At 25.9% G+C, this 21,742-nt stretch overlaps 1 protein-coding gene across 1 annotated transcript in view; it reads right to left on the bottom strand.

The window, feature by feature from the left end:
* Positions 1 to 226: 226 nt before the first annotated feature.
* LOC129613704 (semaphorin-1A) overlaps positions 227 to 21,742 on the bottom strand; it is a 270,807-nt gene continuing 249,291 nt past the window's right edge. The window contains 13 exon segments of the mRNA XM_055527877.1: positions 227 to 3,159; positions 5,115 to 5,187; positions 14,349 to 14,402; positions 15,149 to 15,401; positions 15,501 to 15,708; positions 17,033 to 17,307; positions 17,398 to 17,509; positions 17,571 to 17,714; positions 17,778 to 17,860; positions 17,920 to 18,146; positions 18,202 to 18,323; positions 18,383 to 18,524; positions 21,273 to 21,361. Of these exon segments, the coding sequence (XP_055383852.1) occupies positions 2,213 to 3,159; positions 5,115 to 5,187; positions 14,349 to 14,402; positions 15,149 to 15,401; positions 15,501 to 15,708; positions 17,033 to 17,307; positions 17,398 to 17,509; positions 17,571 to 17,714; positions 17,778 to 17,860; positions 17,920 to 18,146; positions 18,202 to 18,323; positions 18,383 to 18,524; positions 21,273 to 21,361 (2,729 nt within the window). The 3' untranslated portion in view covers positions 227 to 2,212.

Raw genomic sequence — 21,742 nt, 5'->3', positions numbered from 1 at the left:
TTTCCTACAATATTAGTAAATGTTAATACTCAATCGTGACAGAGCACTAAATTTGTTTTTATTATATAGCTGTATATTATACACATACATTTATATATGTATATAATTATTTTTTATAAATGCATGCATATGAAATAATTTTAAAACTTCACGAGCATTTATACATTTTATTTTGTATAATATACATAATATGCATTTTTTCCATATATGAACATATTTAAATTTGTTTTAAATCTCTATTCATATTTTTAATATTTTAATACTAAATCCCTAACAATGTTTTATCTTCTTATCGTATATTACTACAATGTTAAGTATATGTACATATATGTAAATATATATATATATATATATATATATACTATAAAATACAAAAGTATGTCCGATAATGTATTTTTATATATGTACATATTTATAGTTATAATGTTCCTATGTCATGTTATATGATGCTTACTATATGCAAAATTTAAAATATAATATAAAAAACTTAAAATCCTGAGTCACCTTTTAATTTGTAAAATATTTTATAACATGCACTATGATAGGCATTAAAAACCTTCAGCTCAACTAATTTCAATAATCTTATTTCGTAACAAAAGATTAATTTTTTAAACAATTAGTTTATTATAGGATTTAAGTTAATTTCTATTATTTCTTAGATAGGGAACGGATATGCTTTTTATTTGATTTGTACAATTTAATATAATATTAAGCGAAATGTTTATTGCAGTTGTAAAGTTTTGAGAATTACTTTGTTTCAATTTAAAGAAAAATTGCTTTTTTTTTGCAAAAAATTTCAAACCGAATATTTAACATACATGTAATATCTGTGAAATAAATGACGCCCCGAGTTGGCATTGAAAATTCGAAAACATCTTATTACCAGCGTCATGAAATTAAAATGCACAATTTAAACAGGTATCTCAAAACCAATTTTGCAAATGATATTAGATTGTATAAATAAAACACAAATATTATAATAGTGACAATGCCGCTACAAAATCGTTGAATTATTGACGTTTTATTTTATTCAGAATTTATGAAGATTTGAAAATTTTAATTTTCATAAATATTTTGAAATATGAAAAAAATATGTACTTAGATATGTTTATACAAAAATAAAATTAATATTTAATTTAGGATGCAATTTTATTTTTTTCAATTATAAATAATTTTGAATAAATTTTCATTAGCTATTCAAGAACTGTATTTTTAACAATTAAATTTTGTTCATAAAAATTGTATTAAAAACTACATACATAGTTTGTCATTTTGTTAAGCATTACATTTTGAATTTAAAAAAAATTTAGGAAAGTTCGCTTTCAGTAAGTAGTACACAATAATATATCTCAATAGTGCATATTGCATGCAAGCTTTATGTAAGTTCCGCTTTTCTTTTTTTTTAATTTAGAAATTTCAATACTGAAGTCGCATTAATCTGTAACTTATTTCGCGAAAAACTATAATCGGCGTATGAAAATTTGCAGAATATTAAATAACCAAGAACTGACTCTTAGTATTTAAGTATGTATGTAATATGACAAATTCAATTTATGCTGAATGCTCCCTAGTTCCCTTAGTTCCGTTCCCTAATTCTAAGTATTTTATATTTTCAAAATAAATTAAATATTATAGAGAATACCCTTTCAAATCAAATTTTCAAAACTTTATACATATTTAATTAATGTATTATATCAAAATATCTGAAATAAAAAAAGTTTGATCTCATAGGTTTTGACATTTAAGTTTAGAAATAAAATATTTTAAAAATTTTTTATCAGAATTTTCACTTATACTAATTTAGTATAAATATAAATATTATTTCTTTAACACTTCTATAACTAGGTTATTTTATAATTATTTTTGTTTCATTTGTTAATATTTTAATATTCTTTTTTATGGTATTCATTTTAATTAAAAAAATTTATCGATACAAGTAATATTTATGAACTTTTATTATTTAATGATAATATGTATAATATATTATTTGACCTAGTGTTTTTTAGTTTTCTTATAAGATTTATTTAATTGTATTTGAATATTAATATCATGTTTCAGTTTTATTACTTTTAATTTTTTTTGGTTATTTTAAGAAATTGTCATTTTTCATGTATGCCCTTATATAATGTAAATATAAATTTAATTTTGCTTTTTTTATATAAATGTAATTTTAAATAGTAATTATATTTTAATATATTGTATTTTTGTATATTTAATAACTTTCATTATCATCCCAGTCAACTGATTTAAGAACTAACATATCTAGCTCCTTGTTATCTCCAGAACTACTACTACGCCGGTGCCGATTGCGATTTTGTCGTCGACGGCGATTTAAATTGGTCAATTTACGGTTTAAATTTGCAAAATTTTCGTTTAGCATGTGTGTTGAAAATATTCCTGAAGCCATTCCACGTTTTTGTGGTTGCGGTTGTTGCTGTTGTGTTTGTTCGTTTTGAACTTTAGCCGTAGAGTTAGAAAAATTTAAGTCACCAATAGGTAAAGTAGCTGTAGTTATCGCGGAATAATCATCACTATCATTTTCATTATCATTCTCAATATTATGATCGCTATTTAAAGATAAATTAGATATTGCTAAATTTTGATCAATTATTTTATAACAATTATTATCTAATCCGGTTAATAAACTATTATCACTTTTAAAAGCATTAAGTAAACGATTACAATTTCGTCCCGTTGATGTTAAAGCGCCCGATGTACTTGTGGCAGAAATAATTTGTGAAAAATTTTCTCCTGTTGAGAAATTGCTACAAATTTTAGTTGTTTGTATATTCGATTTTTTTGACTCTGCATTACGATTTGGCTTGTTAGTTACAGTTAGTTTTTTATTTATACTTGCATTTTCATTTAAAAATGTTTGTAGGATAAATGAACTATTTTTTTTAGGTATATTATTGTATATCTGCTTTTTGTGATGATCTCCAAGATATTCATTTGGTTTTTGATTTAAATTAGAGGAAGATATGAGGGGCATTGATTTCGTATTGCATATCAATCAATCACGATATATATAACTGCAATTTTTTGGGCTTTCTTGTGGACTAGGACTACTGGATGGCGGTGCTGGACTAGAACTGCTATGGGATACTGGTGAAGAACCAGAACTAGAATTCTGTGGACTTGTTGAACGATGTTGAGTTACTGAAATTAAAATAAAATGTTAAAACAATTTTATTTTTCTTATTATACCATATTATGTTTTTATTTTTTTTTATTTATTGATTATAAAAAATGCTTCACATTAGGGTCTAAATGTAAAAGTTTTTTTTAAAAATGGATTATAGCAGGATGAAGGATTGTGTGTTTGATTGCAATAATTCAGATATTTTTGTTCTTACAATATTTTTTTCATATTGATATTTAGACGGAATATAACGTTAGAAAGATTACATATCTAGATTATGTATAACATTTCTTGGTAGAAAACTAAACTCTATAGATAAGTGATAATAATTATTTTTGTTAGATTTATTAGAAGTAAATATAACAAGGAAATTAAGTAAAAATTGATATATTTTTATAATTTTTGTATCAATTTATTTCCTCATTTAGGACTACTAAAGTCGACATTGAAACATGAATTTTTTAAATTTTCCAACTTTTTCTTTCGTGGCCATTGAATATTTCTTTTAACTATATAAATTAGTGCTTTCACCATAAGCATTTATTTATACGTTGGGAAAATCTGGTACCTTTTTTCAACAGACTGTAGATCCAAAACAAGCATATCTGCAATCCCCTGCGCCCCTTCAATTTTTTGCTGGAAATTGATCATTCCAGAAATTATTTGCCATTTTATGCGAAACACTCTCTATATCTTCTTTTAATTAGAAATACATCTCTTTAGAAGAATATTTTAATGCTTTTATTGAGAATTGAGAATTTTTTACATCTGAGAGAAAAATTTTATATAAAAAAATTAATAAGGTATACATTTTTTTATTCAGTTTGAATTGCAGTGTAAGGAATAAGTAACATAGTGCCTATAATAGTGAAAAAACTTTTACAACTATATAACTGTAGTATTAATATCGTAGTAAAACTTTAAAAGTGACTGTATTGTAAAAAAAATGCAAAGTAGTTTAAATATAATTTTTAATTGAATAACCATAAAAAATCTGTTTTGACATATAGTAAAATGGTAGTTTCGATTTTGTTACTAAGCTGTTTGCTTTTTTACTGCGTAATTAAAACGCATTTTTAGCAATTTTGATCTTGCTATATTGTATAAATTTTTTATTCTACAATATGAATCACAGATACAATATAGTACTACATTAATTTTGCATTTTGGATGCCGAGGTTATTGTTTGGTGTTTATGTAATATAACGTACATACAATTTTTTATTTAGTTATTTATTTGCATTGTATATTTTATTTATAAACTTTAAAACGAATTCAGCTAAACAGCTAATTTTTTAAACAAATTTTACGCGTTTTATAAAAAAGTTCTATTTCTCTTCGGCTTGTTTTGGTTAAAACCTGACAACTCTAAAATGTAAGTATTTATATTGTATATTTATAAGTATAAAATATTGTTAATGTTTTATTAATATTATTATTATATATTATCATATTTTTATGTTTGTTAAACACATACATGGGTTTTAATTTTAAATTTATTGTTTTTTAGCATAAATGGGTCTAAAATGAATCGCTGCCTTCTACGAGTATATCTCAATATTTATTCTTTATTATTTTTAATAATGAACTGTAAGAAGAATCAATTTTTTAGCAATTCAATCATTTTCAGAAGTTAGAGAATATTGTACATTTTATGGTTAATATATTAAGACTTTCTGTGTGTATTTAGTAATTTTAATTTTATATTTTAAAACTTCTTGTCAGTGTTATCGAAATTATAAAATTCTAAACATATATATACATATATATATAACACGCTACAAAAACAAGAAATGTTAAGAAAAATTGGAAAGAGCCAACGTTACAAAATAAGATGGAGGAAATTAAGATTGTATTAAGATGACAAAACAACATTGGATCAAACAATACATATACTTATAAACATGAATAAATTATTTACTCATTTTTTTTCTTACTTACAATTTGTTAATTTTAGTATTAACAAACTTACCAATGCCATGACGGGGCGGCTGCCTCTTATTAATGCGGCCAAGACTTCTGTTTCGTGTATTTGTGTTAAGACCCTATATGTGAAAGTATTTTATTTTTTTTTTGATTTTGTTTGTCTTTTTTTATTACATTTGTTAAAAAAACTAAAAATATAAAAAAACAAATTCAATTCTAAAAATCACATTTTTTTAACAATATATCACAACAGCGAAAATAATTTTAATAATAGAAAAAAAAAACTAAAAGAAAATTAAATAACAATATCAAATATAATAATAGGTTATACAAAAGTTCTTGATTTTCTTTATCATAAATATTGAATATATTTAGATAAAATAGGAAACATTTAAATTCAAGTTTAAATAGAATGAAAACTACAGAATCTTTAAATATCAATTAAGCGAAGTTTATACCATATATGGGGAATGTATGTTCTTTTTTTAAAAAAAAATTATTAATATTGCTTTATTAATTTTTGTTGTTAATCTACTACAAAACTTGGACTTTAAATTTAATCAAAAATATAAGTTTTTAATCGATTTTATAGAAGAATAATAATATCCTGTTTAAGATACGATTTGCTTAGAAAAACTTTGCAAATCTGCCTGAGCAATGTAAAACAATGAGGCAAATATTTTTAAATGAGTTTTGCGTTGAAATAGTCCTATATTTAGTTATATGATATTATCGTATTAAAACATACAAATAAAAAAACACTATTTACTTTCATTAGCATATACATAAAACCAAAATACAAACTTTGTGAACATCAAATACATAACCATCAAAATTTCCAAAGTTTTATATAGTATAAACTGTGCTTAAGAGTTAAAACAATGAAAATAATTATTAATAAGCTTCAAAATTTTGTTGCAAACATTTTGTTTTATTGCGTTTTTTTCCATTTTTTTTTGTCATATTAGAAGAGTTTTGGGCGAGGGATGGCTGAGATATTTGTGTTTTTATATACATTCAATTTTTTTATCATTAGCTTAAATGTAAGGTGACATTTATATTCGATGTTTGCATCCCAAAGTTCCGAAAAAAAAAGTGAAATTAAATAAAAGCATTAAAAAAAACACAGTTTTTATTAAACGAATTTTTAAAATAAATAAAGACCAGATAAGGCCAATTACAAAGAAACAGAAAAAAGATAATTTCAAAGGTTTAAAAAAATGAATTTTTATTAAGTAAATTGAAATAAAATGTTTAAAAAAAATAGAGAGGTTAATAAACAGTGATTAGTAAACAGTGAATTTAATTAAAAAAAAGAAGAATATTTGAATTTAAAATTTTCGATTAATGAAACTGATATGTTAGTATGATAATCAGTTTTATTTTTTTTTAATTTTGAATATTTACCATATTTTGGGTAATTAGTCCCTGACTGGTTTCAGCCGCCCCACTCCCGTCTCAAAGATATACCTGATAGCGAAGAAGAGAAAAACAAATTAAAAAATAGTTGTACAGAATGTGAAATAATGATTAGAAATTTTAACTAAAATAACAAAAAAATGTTAAAGAAGTAGAAAACAACACTATTTCATAATTGAGATAGATATATATTTTTTTAAGTCAAATAGAAGAAAAATGCACACTTTAAATTAAATCAGAGAAAAAATTCATTTTGAGGAAAACGTTTTAATCAAAAAAAAAATTTTAATTACGCCGAAAATATTTTTTTTGTTTATAAAAGTTATCCTATAACTCGAATTGTCTCAAATTGAATGTCTTCTTAACTCAAAAAAAATTTCAGTTCCCATGAAAGTAAATTCTCTTTAACTCGGAAAATTTCAAAAAATTTTGTACAAAACATATCATATTTTTAATTCAAACCGAAAATACTAATGCAATTAAAGTTTTTTTTTCGTTAAAAGTACGTACATATGGGCATATAATATATTTTATATATACCTACATGTACATGTATTATATATTTATAGCTATAAGGGCTAGAGACATGGGACAAAAGGCATTAGATAGGGTTTTGCATCTAGGGTCCCAGAAAAATTTGACATTGGAACCTTTTAGCCCCGAAATAGCTCTATTTTAAGATTTTTTGAAAAAATTTTGTATAACAAAAGCACGTTTTTCTTTTATGCTTTAAATTATGTTATTAGAAACACAAACCGACAAATAAATAATATTCGAAAGTATAATGATATCACATATTTTAAGTTCGAAAAACCGAAATAAGCTTAAATAAATGTCGACTTTTATCAGACATCAGATGTTTTGTGGTATCTGAATATTAGTGCTTCATTTGTTGTTGTTTTGAATATTATGTTTTGTAAGCAAGCTTTAAAAAATATATATACACAATTTATGTACGTATTTACTTAAACTTCATTTTTATTTTCGAGCGAAAAACTTTAAAATGCTTAATTCTAATACATTCATATGTTCATGCATATATTCAAATAAAATTATTATTTTCTTTTTGCCTAAACCTTTTCTTTATAAACCTTTGAAAAACCTTTGAAAAATTTAATTCTATATGTTTACCCCACTGATTTAATAATTATGTGTTTAAAATATATTTTTTTGTGCCAAACCACTGTTTTAAATATTATTCAATTCATATTTTATATAAAGCTTAAAAAAAATTGATAGGAAGCTTTAAAAAAAAATATACATACATATTTATGTACTTAAAGTTTTTGCGAATTTTTCCAAACTATTATAACATTTTTTTTTTGTAAATTTTTCTTAAACTTTTATAATAATATTTTTCTGTTATATATTAAAAATATAAAGCAAAAAATTTAAACAAAATACAATAAAAAAAATTATCAAAAAAAAGGAAAATACGACAATATCAATCAAGCATCGATCTAATAATCTTCTGGTTATCAGACTACCCACCAGGTTTCGCAGTACCTTGTACCTAATGTTGCCTTTACAATTCTTTAATTTATTAATATTTCGTATAACTCGTCAAAAACCATTCTATATTACGTTATATATGTAACCACTTCTCAGGTGTCAAAAAGTACGGGTACTTCTAGAAGGACTAGAGACATGAGACAAAAGGCATTAGATAGGATTTTGCTTCTAGGATCCCAGAAAAATCAAGAATTCCACCCAATCTCTCCCTACACACCCTTCCATATAAATATTGTATATGAATTAATTTCTGGAAGTGTAAGTTATAACATAAAGTGAACAGAGTAGGAGCAGCTATAGCCGCAGGAAGTCAAGAAGAAAAAAGAATTTAAGCTCTTTTAGTTATAGCATCTAATATAACTAATCCGCCAATAACTGTTATTTCCAATAACAAATTGTAAAGAGTATCGCGATCTGCTGCAAAATGTATTAGTAAGCAAAACAAAAGTGTACATTAAATTTCTTGACAATATATTTTTAGGACAAGATTTAATAAAAAAATGTTTTTTTATAGCATTAAACTTTTACAAATAGGATATTTTCAAATTTAGTGCGGAGACTCGCTGATATTGATTTGTAAAGGTTAAGTTTTTTAATTTAACTTTAAATAAGAAATATATATATTATTAGTATTAGCAAATTACGCATTTACCCGTTTTTTTGCATGTTTTGTAAGATCGCTTAAAGTACTTATTGTCAAAGGTAGTTTACAATTTTATCCGACATAACTTAAAGCGAGGTTGTAAAATAAATTACTCAAAAGATATTAGATCTCATAGGAACTATACTTATTTGTTTAATTATATACTTTTTTGTAATTATTTTTAAGAACTTTTCTTATAAGTTTTATCTTATTATTTATTAGGGAAAAAAATAAACTTGAAATAACTCACACACAGAAGTGGAAAACAATTTCAAAACTACAGACATAATACTTGCAAGGGTTGCGATGCAAGCACGCATGACTAGTTATATTATACGCATACATACATACATGTATTCATATGCATATAATATAAAACATGTATATTAAACGTGAATGTTTATTATATTCATGTTAAGATGTTATACATATAAATAAGCTTGTTTAAGTTTTGGTTTAAAAATTTGAGTGTTTTTTTTTAAGAAATGTTATTCTCAAATTAAAAAATATTCTTCAAAACGTGTGTCATACTTACTTCGTTTGAATTTATACGACTTGTTTTTTCGCTTCAACTCAAAATCTCCATAACTTGAACAGTATTAACGTTTCCGTGCGGCCTCGAGTTATAGAGATCCCACTGTATTTGTTAATTACATAATGTATCATTTACTGGTACATATACGTAATGGTACATTACAATATTATACATATACATGTATATATACAATATGTATTTCAAAAATTTGTCAAAAGTATTATAGTTTCGTAAAGTGAGACCAAAATTATTTTATTTTATATTTTTGAACAAAAAACATTGAGAGCACAAATTACATAAAAATGCTCTAACTCACCATTAGTAAATAAATAGTACCTAAATATATAGTTACACAATGATATAACCTTTAAGATTTGAATTAGCTTTTCCTATGAGTCGTTTATTAAATACCAACTTGTATTTAATAAACGATACATAGGTTAACAATGTAGTAACTGGTACAATTTAATAAAGTTGGGTCAAACCAATGGTTTGTAATGTAGTGCTTTTCTCTTTAACAAGTGAAAATGCTTTAAAAAATAATCTATGTGGCTACTACATTATTAATATTACTTTCATTCATATGCGAATATATTGGTTATCCCAAATGTATGCAATTTTTGAAACAAAACAAAAAAAAATTTAAAGAGGGGTTAACATAATTTTCGAATTTGAGGTTTAATTACGTGAGTTAAGGAAAATAATTATATTTTTTAATTTAATGACATTTACCGTTACCTTTCTGCAATTATAGAAATTTGGAAAAGTTTTCAGTTTCGATAATGTGGTGCCAAAAATTCGAATTTTACAATTTTCAACAGGCGATTACTTGATAGGGAGTGGAGGTGAAAAAAAAATTTAATTTATTGAAACAAACTATTTATCAGTGTCTAAGAGTTGCTAGAACTTCAAATTCCCCAACCTCAGGTTTAGAAAAAAAACACATCAAAAATTTGGAAAAAACGCATTTTAGATAACGGTAAATTTTAACGGCCATTTAGTTTTTTTTAAAGTTCAAGCATGGTATGCCACGGGAAAAGAAGCCAGGCACTACTTTCCTGCGTTTGCAAAATTTGAAAAATACTTATACTGAGTGAAACTAATAAGCACTTTTTTCAAATTTTTTTTGGAAAAGAGCTAAAAAGTAGAATTTTTTTTACTACACCAAAAAGAATTTTTTACTTCCGAACAAAAAAATTCCTAACGTTGTAAAGAAGCTCTTTTTTAAACAGAGTTTAATCTAGGGATGAGGTGTTAGACGAACAAACTGAAGTAAAAGAGACGTTCCGATCTAACCTAAAATGCTGTGACATACCTCCGTTCATGGAATGTAGACAAAAAAATACGATAGAGCAAAACTAATGGTTAGTCAGTTTGACTAGTTTTTGGCGTTTATGACCATCCAAGAGCGTTTTAGGTTAGATTAAAGTCCCCCAGTGTAGATAGGCCTGATGATAGTTTGGGTACGCCTATCTTTGTCTTTCAATGATTTTTAACACCTGTACTAAAGAAAAAAAAAAAATTGTTTATTTAATTTCATACGCATACGATGCTTATTTTTAACATTTTCGTGCACCAAACTGTAGAAGCTTTAAGGTATTGATGCATTTTCGTAGACGATTTTTAGATGATTTTACATCGATGCTGCTACGTTTTCTTTTCGATAATCCTCTATTTTTATATGACATAAATTCAATTTACTTGCACATTAATAAAAGTATTTAAATTGGCAAGAATTTATACTTTAGAAGTAAAAGTAAAGAAAAACCACGAAATTAGTATTTTACATTTGCATAAAAAAATTTATAAGGTCTCGTAAAAAAGGCCGTCATGAGTAGACAAAACTTTTGTATGGAGACGATGTTCACAACTCAACAGGTTCGGAGTTACGAGGGCTAAAAGTCAATTTCCATTGATTTTTTTACTTTTTGAAATTTTAAGTATAACTCTGCGACTGTGTAAGACAGAGGCATTAATAAATATGATTTGGAAACCTCAGAATATAGACCTTTCAAATGAATATCGACATTAGTTATAATGTGTTCTAATTTTGGAATCACATAACTTATTTTACGAAAAACTTGAAATTTTAACTTTTTATTTTTGAAAAACGTTAATTTTCTAGGTGAAGTAACATTGGAGCTTTCAATTTTAAGGTGGCAACCTTAATAACTGAGCTACAATTTGGTGGATGACTCAACACGCTACCTGATCTGATCTAGGAGTTATTGAGAATAATAGAGTACTGTAAATGCTCTTTTATACCAAATTTTTTCCTTCAATGACTTAAAAAAATGAACAGCAACCGTTCAAAATGGTGTCTCCGTTCTGTTATGCAAATAATCAACTTAACAATCGAGTTTTTCTCACATTTGCCTTTAACTTTAAGCCGCTGTAACTCCGAACCTGTGGAGCTGTGAGCATCGTCTCCAAATTAATGAAGCGAAATCTGTACATATCAACTTTACTAATAAGAGAGAAATTAATACTATTAGAATTCAAATAAATGACAACGATGTTCCATATTAAAATCAAGCTAAATATCTTGACATAACGCTTGACTGCAAGTTAAAGTAGAAAGGGCACATTAAAAAAAAGAAAGAGAAAATAAATATAAAATTAGAGAATATTTTATATTTCATCTAATTATGGGGCTGTGCGAAAAAAACTAATATAAACATACTACAGTAAGTACAGAATAGGACACTCAGGAAACGTAGTATGTTAAAAACAGCATCATACACCGTGACCTCAATATACCAACAGTGGCTGAACAGCAAATCATAAAAATATTGAAATATCAGCAATCATTTAAGGCCCTTCCCGAGCATACAGAAGACTTAAAAGAACAAGACCATTGAATTTAAACATACGCAGAAGATTATAAAACTATATTAGGAGAACTTATGATTGGATGACGACTCCGCACACGCAAATTAAATATAGATATTTAAATTACTAGATAAGCTTGTATAGGCTTATTGTAATCATACTTAAAAAAAATAAAAAAAAAAAATTTGGAATGAAAGAATGTATGTATTCTCTTATTTATTATTTATAAAATAGTAAATTTGTTTTTTAATATTTTAACTCTAAAACTAAAGTCTATTCATATATATACTTTAGATTTAAATAATGAAGTTATTTTTTAATAACATGTATTACGTTCATATATTGATATAAGTTTGCATTTTCAAAAACAAAAAAAAAGTATATAAAAAGCTTAAAATAGCTAGTATTAGAAAGGTTAGAATCAATATTTAAGTTACAAGAATTATATAAGATACTTAGATGGGATTTAGAGTTGGATATGTACATAGATATCTGATACGTTCCCTTTTTTGACAATTGTGCATAGCTTTGCTAACACTCCGTCAACATGTACATATGTATGTACGTTAATAACCGAAGCTACTAGCACGATTTTTTAAGGTATATTTTCCAGTGAAAAAAAACTTTTATGCGTTACAAAAATCACAATGCAAAAGAAAGACATAGTATACGGTTTAATTCATGAGGGCAATTTCAAAGCATCGCAAGTTTACTATGTAGCGCTGCTTTCGCTACACTATGTAAATCGCATATCGCAAATTTGCCTACGCGAAAGTAGCAAAAGTTGTATAATACTACAGAATTCTACTTTCGCATACTTTTTAATACTTTTCATTCACTTACAAATTTTGTGTACGAATCTTATTGCGGAAATCTAAATTTTCGCAAAATTAAAATTAAACAATGTTAATGTTATATTTATTTTGATTTGTTTAATTAAAACTCTCATTTCAAATTTAATACATTTAACTAAATTTTTGTAATCAATAATTATAATTATTAGTCAAAATTAAATACAGAACCATATCGGTTCTCAATAATGGTAGAATTCGTGCATTGTTCGATATTTGTTGTGCTCCTCTTTTCTCGAAATCGCTCCTGTCCAATTTTACTTTTATGGGGCTTAACTTTTTTTCTATAACCTTACAAACTTTTGTTGTAATAAGTGAAATAGTTTGTTGAGCAAGAGCAATATTTAAATTTTAACCTGCCTGTTAAAAATCTTTGTAATCCATATTTTTTTTTTAAATTAGCAATAGGCACCTCCTTAATATACATTTAAATTTAATTTATAACTATTTTAAAATAGTTCAAAGGTTTAGTTTAAAAAATTGTCAGTAATATCAAAAACAAAAATTTAAAAAATACTGTCAGATTAAGTTTTTTGCTATGCGATTTTGTTACACAGTACCAAACCACTTGCGAGTCTCGCATTTTTTCAAATAGCCCAGCAGGATTCAATTCAAAAAAATACCTAAAAACTTTTTCAATTCAAGTACTTTTGTTTACAAATTCTAAATATTTGTGAATAAAATACTAAGAGAATACATATATTATTTCATACAAAAAAATTAAAAAGGAAAATAATTTCAATTTTATCAATGTTCAGTTATAAGTAAAATTTAAGTGAGAATTTAGAAAAATCTCAATATCTGAGAAAACATATATGATGGAACTAATAATTCTGTAAACAGTATTTAGGAAAATATGGCCAGTAATTTAGTAAATAGAAAAAATTATAAAAACAAAAAAAAAGGAAATTTTTTAAGTTGTTTGTACGAGGTTTTACGTTTAAATGAAAAGAAAACATTTTTAACGAAAATAAATAATTTATAGCTCACAACAAAGCTGCTACTTCAAAAATATTCTCTAGTAGTTACCTAAAATAATGTTAGTGCATTCTCATGTACTTAAAAGCGTTTCAGTGAACAAAATAAGTGTAATATTGGAAGTCAAGGATAATAATTTAAAAAAAATTCTATTTATAGAAGCTAAACTAATAACGAAAAAATTTTAAATTAAAATCTAGTTGGAATGAAAACAACAATATCTACACTAACTTTTAGCCAGCTACTAAAATTTTGTTTTAGTACATAATAAGACAATTTTATCGTCTATTATGCAATTGAAAAAAAAATAAGAAACAAAACAAATAAAGTTAACATAATTGTTATTTGGTGCCAGTATAACTATTTTAGAATTCATTACTTTTAATATTTCAACGTGAATTTATTCAGCATTCCTTAATTCTAAAACACCAAACATATTGTTTATTTTATGCCCTAATACATACATAACTTTCATTCATCAAAATATTTTTTTATTTTGTGATCACTTACTTTCTTAACGCTTCTTGTTGTAGAAAAACCATCACCTCGACGGTAATTGTCCCCCTAAAAGAAAACATATTCAATTAGATTCACTTAAATGCATATAGAAGGATATTTGAAAAAGTACACCTATGTACGTACATTATACGTAACGCACCTACACATAAGTTTAAAAAACTTAAGTTTCATGATTAAGATAACAATCTTTTAAATTTTTCTTTTGAAGCACAAATTGTGTTGGCATGAACCAGTATTTTAAATAAATTTTGGGACAGTACTTAAATTCACTATTTAACACAGGGTTGCAGAATCGAATATAAAACTTTTGAATATTTATTACACATTTTCTTAAATTTAAATTTAGTTTATATAAGTGCCAAATATGTTTAGAGAAAGCTGGAACGTTTTCAAAAAAACGAACGATTTTCAAAATGGAAACTTAAAAATTAAAATTTTTCGTACTTTGAAATCATGTATTCATCATTTTAAGTGCTTGTTCTGAGCTTTCTAAAACATATTAGAGATGATTAGATCTGGCGGAAACGGGTTTATACTTAAAATTTTGAAAAGTAATAACAAACAGTCGCGAGTGACAATAACATGTAGCAATGCGCAAACAATTTAGAAACATGTTTGCATGCATATGAATATATCTCAGACTTATCTACGAGCATAGGACCTCAACTCATACCATATTTGAGCTTCTTTTAAATTATAAGAAAAAAAAATTATAAAATTTATGTAAAAAATTTAATTTCTTTAAAGTTAAAAAAACTAAAATTGAATTAATGTGGTTTTGTTTTACTTACACATACTTGATGGGATCGTAAAGTGCCAAAATTATCCCGGCAGCGATATGTATCACGCGTGTTATAGTTATCCGGTTGAAATTGAAAAAGTGTCTCCGAATTTGGCCCATGATGATGCATTGGCGGTGGTTTCCGTAATGTATTTTTCGGTGAATGTTGTATTTTATTCTGACTAGAAGCTTGAGGTAGAAGCACAGGTTCTGCGTAAGTTACTTCCTCAACTTGAGGCAGTAACTTCGGTTCAGCTTGTATTCTGTTGGAATAAAATAAACTTTTTATTTGACCCCTTTTCGTAAGGTAAAATTCATATAAAGTTAAAAACCTTAATTTTTAACATATTGTAAAAATTCACCTGTTAACATTTTGTCGTTGCTCAAAGTACTCATATTCGGTATCGGGATACGGTAAATTATCATCTTCATCTTTATGACATCGACGCCCACAGAAGTATCCTGTAATAAAGCCAACTAAAAGAGCAAATATTACACCAGCTAAAACGGCAACAACAAGGGTTTCGATTGTGTACTGCGCAGCAAGCATATCTGCTGAAATTTGGGGACCTTTTTTATGATTTTGATGAATTGTTTTTCATATTATTTTTAATCAAATTAGCATAATTCAAATTTTTTGGTTTGTTTGTATTTGCATTTTTTTAACATTGGCGATATTATTATTTTTTTGGAGTAGGTTATACACACACATTGCAGAACAACAACAAATTCAAATTAAAACGTAAAAAAAGAAAAAAAAATAAAAAAATTCAAATATTAAGAAATTATTAATATACAATTATTTCATATAAAAAAAGTCTACATTAAAGGATATGCATATTTATTTCAATATACTATGTACTTAAAAAATTATATATGTATGTAAGTTATTATATTAGTTATTAAAAATGAAAAACTTCACTCATAAAATAATGGCGACGCAAAAAAAGATGTGGTATGATGAATTCATGTCAAAAATACATTCATTTACATTTGCTTACCATCTTCAAATTATTATTTTTTATTTCAATTATAGCGTACTTATAATAAGACTGTATGTGTCTTTATATATTATTATGATAGTACAAATGAGAACGTATATTATGTTTGGGTATAAAAAAAGTATAAATGTTTGAAAATTATGATAAATGCTATATTACAAAAATCTAATTTAAACCTAATGGAAGTATCTAACAAAAAATATTTTTTAAGAAGGCTAATTTTTTGTATGATTAGAACTTTTTAAGTTAATCTTTCAAATTGAAATTGATCGAATTATTAAGCTAATTTACAGAAGTTTATTGCAAATGTAAATACAAAAATATACATAAGTATGATAATCTTTTTGCGTACGGCTTCATAGAAAAACTACCGTAACATATTACAGTATATGAAATTTTGCTTGTTTATTTGACAATCAACTTTATAAGAACAATTTTTAAATTTATTACATATTGTATACTTTACACTCTTATAGTATCTTAAATAAATATATGATATGCAATTGAAAATTTAAATAAATTTGCACTGAAAAATATCAAAGCCATTGACTGCATTGAACATATAATCTATAAATATAAACTATAAATTGATAATACCAATAAATGCATAATATAAATTAAAAATTGACAAACAAAATTGCAAAGCATTATTTTTTTTTCGATTTAAGCCAAAATTAAATACATAATAACACATTATTTATGTTAAGAGTTCAGTTTACTTATTTTATTGAAAAAAATTAAAACCGATTTACAAATATACAAATTACTAAACCAAATATACAAAAAGCGATTTACTAACATTAAAATTACTGCAAATTACTAAATATTCTTTTAAATATTACTAAAATAAAAAATATAACAAAAAAATTGACGAAATGGTATAAGATTTTTACCCTCAAAATTTTTTTCTTGCATTATGTTAATTATATTATCCAGATCTTTATTTTGTCGTTGTGAGCCCAAAATATCCATGTTATACCCTTTGTGTTCACCTAAATTTGCTGCATCTTTTGTTGACAACTTACCAGACGGACATGCAGCATGTTGACCAGTTGCAACATTTTGATAAAAATAATTTTCTTCTAACCATCGAGGTGCGCCATGAGATCTACATTTGCCAGCAATTTTGTCCCAGGCGCAGTATGGGTCTTGTAACGCAACACATTCACTACAAACATAAATGTGTAAAATAAAATTATTAATATAGAACTAATTTTTTCCAAGTATTAAAAAAGGAAAATAAAAAATAGATACAAACCTGCAACTTGTAATTTTTTCATTATTACACCGATGTAGTCTAATAGAAACAACTTGACTATCTGTAACAATAACTAATTTGCCGTCATCATAACTTCCATCTTTTGGTTGATCTTCAACAAATGAAACACATTTGCATTATAAATCTAGTTTGTACAAAATATAAAAAATTACCATATTGCATTGTTCTAACAATTTCCATATTCCTTATAGGTTCGCTCTGCGGCAGAACGTCTAATTCTTCTATAACAACAGAAGAAACTTTTTCATTTGAATCAGCAGATTCGGCATTTACAGCTTTAATTATTGTACCATGATCTATTTAAAAAAATCAATATAAGATTCAAAAACTTAATAAATTATAATTAAAGTTATAAATACCAGTTCCAACAAATATCACATCATACGTTTTACCACCGGGTGTTTTAATTTGCTGATCCACAGCTATGTGGGAAAATCGATATCTAAATTTTAAAGGAAATTTAATTTAATTATTTCGAAATTTGAAATTGGCATTACTTACTTCATACTAGTTCGTATTAAAATGGGTGCTCCAAAAAATGCGGGGACATTTTCATCCATCAATGAATGAGTTTTTATAAAATTTAATGTTAAATCTGGAAGAGTTCTGGAATCATTATGACATGATCCCGGTCTAGGATCTGGTACTTTAGCACTGTTCACTGGTAACCAGTTAGCATTGATGCCACTTTGCTCTTTAAAATTTCCTTCAAAGGTATCAGCAACATCCTTTCGAATAAAAAAATAACTTAAATTATTATTGTTAATGTTTGAAAATATTTACCTGCAATGAAAAAGCACAAACAGCTGATCCTGGTATAGAATTAATTGGCGTGGTGAATACACCATAAATTAATTTAGCATTAGAGTGACCATAATGACCCTCTACTAGATGACTTGCTGATTCTAAAATTTTCATTGAAGCTATTATATCAGCTGGGTAAGTTCTAAAAAGGAGGTCTTACGGATTTCATTGAAATAAAATGGAAAGTCACCAGGAACTGAGCAATTTAACCTTGATTTTAAAAATGATGTCCACCGATTGCGAAAGCGATGTGGTCCACCTTTATCCCATTTACACACTCTGGCAACACGAGAATAAACAGCCTATAATGAATATATAGTATACGAGTATAAAGTATTAATAATTGAATTTCTTAAATTGTTTTCTCAGTTTTTGTTTTTCAGAAAATAAGTGAAATAAAGCAAGATATTTATATACAATAAAAAGTAAATTCTTTGTTTATATTTAACCAAAGACATTCAAAATACAAGTTAGTTCAACACGAACAAAAAAAATTTTTTCCCAGTTTTTGTGATCGGGGACCAAACATTGGCAAAAGAATAATTATTATGTGTAAAAACACCAACAAAAATTTACTCTTTGTGAGTTATGAGTACTAGAGTATAATCAACGAATTAGAAATACTAAAGGAAGGAGCATCTTTGTTTCTATCTTGCTTACACTCACTAAAAAATCGTATCTTGAAAAAAAAACATAGTGAAGCCAAAAACTTAAAGTAACTTTCTTTCTTTACTCTAAGCATTGTCCAACTGAAATTAACATTAAAGGTCAAATGGTATTCTTTTTTTTTCTTAGAAAAGTACGCTGCGCTGTTATACTCGTATAAAGTAAACAAAGAAGATTTTGTTATTTTATTTATAAAATTAGTGCAGTTTGTAAATAAAAAATCATAAAATATTTAATAATAAGTGTTAAAAAAAGAATATTGTTAACTTATAAAAAGACTATAACAAGTGAGAAAAAGAAAAAGGTGTATAGTTAATTGTTATTCCCATTTGCAAAAACAAATTTTTTTTTACACCATATACATGAGAATATTATTTAATTCAATAATTAAAAGAAATATTTATTCAATAGCGCTTTTATTAATTCATAAGTTGTAATTTTATTAAGTTTTTAATTTTGCAAAGAAAACATTTGTTCTTTTTTGTTTTAAATTAAAATTACTTCGGATAACATAATTTTACCAGAACCCAATTTTTTTTTAAGCAAAATGAGTTTGTATAAACTCATTTACAAACAAATATTTTAAATGATCTTTTTTTTTGTATAATTAAAGTTTTCCTAGAAATGATGGATAGATAAATATATTTCTCCTTATAGAGAAAAGATTTGGTCACCAAAGAAAATATATAAAGACGTTTATGGTATATACAGATATTATAGAAGTTAATGATATTATGGAGCCCTGAGAATAAAGATACCTGTGGTATTAGGGAGTTTTATATAAAGATGACTGTGGGTACGTACTTATGTGTATTTTCTACATGTGTTAAATATGTGAGTTATTTAATACATGCACATGTACTTAAATGAAACAAAAAAGCCAGACAAACAGAAGGAAAAAAAAGGTGTTAAAAAATGAGAAAATAAAGAGAGTGAAAATAACAAAAGTAACACATAAGGCTCAAAATATACTTGCCAATGTTTGGTACCCCAGAATTAATTTTTTAAGCAGCAATTTATCTTATTGGTACATTTTTGCTTTTAAAATCTTTGATTAAACATAATTATGTGCGTATTTTAAGCTTAATAGTATAAAAGGTAATTCAGTTCTTACTTAATACTGAATGTGTTCTATATTTGACAATAAAGTACTGTACTTGCCTATCAAAAAAATATGTTTAATACTCGTAATATAGTACTTCTTTGTACTTAAAAAAAATAATGTCAGATTTACAAGATTTATTAGAATAAGTCTCTTTTAATTTTATTATTAATTTAATTAAAAATTTAAATTTATATTTCATTTTGAACTGAAAATAACTTTTGAAACTTTAAAAAAATTATAACAATCATAGAACTTTCACAAATAAAAAAATTTTTTTTATGATAATGTCAAATTTTCTACTGTTTGCAGTTGTGTCTTTCTGTTGTCTAAGTTATTAAAGTCCTAAGTTACAAATGCGAAAGCTTATTACCAAAAACATCCTACATTATATAAAAACTTTTAGCGAAGCTCAGATTTTGTTACTGACCGTATTGTGTATACAATAGGCAGGTTATGTGATGGCAACAAATTTTGCATATCGAGTTTTCGGTGGGAATGCACTTCTCCATAGTAGGGAAGTGTAAGTAAACTATTTTTAGCGACCTGTCGGTCTGTCGGCCTGTGTGTGCACGCGTGTATCTCAAGTTCTGCTGCACCGATTTTGATGAAATTTTATATGTAAGTTTATTTCCACTATGGCACGGATTGATCAACTTTTGGAATATATCAGGCATCGGGAACTGCACATTTTAGCGGGTCTGTTTTACATTTTTGAACGTATTCAACCGATTTACTTGAAATTTCATATATAACTTTTGCTCTACCGGCCGCGAAACCTCCTAACTTTTGGAAGAAATCAGGTGTCAGCAACTGGGCGTTTACTACGGGACAAATATACATTTTTGTGTATATAAAGAGAAATAATCAACGGATTTCATTGAAATTTAATATTTGAATTCTTCGTATTAAAACAATGAACATATAAATTTTTTGGAAAGATCAGGGCTCGATAACTGATTTGCGGGCCGATTTTACATTTTTCACCATATCTACGGAACGAACTTATGAAATTTCTTGAAATTTGATATTTGAGTTCTGGTTGTTACCGAAAATAACTGGCGAGCATTTCAGGGAATTCGGGTAGCACAAAGCGAAACTCTACTAAGAGCCAAATTTACATTTTTCTAGGTATGTTAACTATAAGCGTACTAATGCCCTAAAAATTGGAAAGAAGTATTTAACAGACATTTTGATAATATTCTGTAACACTTTCACTTAACTAGACAATACCCAATGCGGTCGGTTATGTGCTGACCACATCAGATTTTTTTTTCCTTACCTTTCCACAGTTGATGTATTCAACAGCAGTCTCACGAAAAAAGAAATATACAAAATCTCCTTGAGTGAATGAGCTTACAAAATTTGGAGCTGCAAAAAAAAAAATTAAAACATATTTTTATGCTTCCACAATAAAATTTTTTCTAAGTATATGTACTACGTGAGAAAGAAATTTTTGTCTTGACTGTTTTTTTGGTATTCTATTTGGAATGAACTAGAAAATCTGATTCCCCAAAAAGTAATCATTACTAAAAAAGGACTTGTTATTAATCGGTGGCAGCTTTTTTACATTCAGAAAAATAATAGTATATTTTATTATGTATGTTATTAATAGTAAAAATATTAAATACAAACTTTAAGTCATTGCTTACTTAAATTGTATTAAAATACTATTAATTATATTCTTTATTTAAATACATACATTGTAAATATTAAAGTTAAGAAATAGATTTATCCGCAACTTTTCGAATA

Source organism: Condylostylus longicornis, unplaced genomic scaffold (assembly GCF_029603195.1).
Source record: "Condylostylus longicornis isolate FDR11 unplaced genomic scaffold, ASM2960319v2 ptg000089l, whole genome shotgun sequence".
NCBI classification, from domain to species: domain Eukaryota; kingdom Metazoa; phylum Arthropoda; class Insecta; order Diptera; family Dolichopodidae; genus Condylostylus; species Condylostylus longicornis.
Note: the sequence above shows the minus strand (reverse complement) of the source record. Positions and strands in the feature narration are given on the sequence as shown.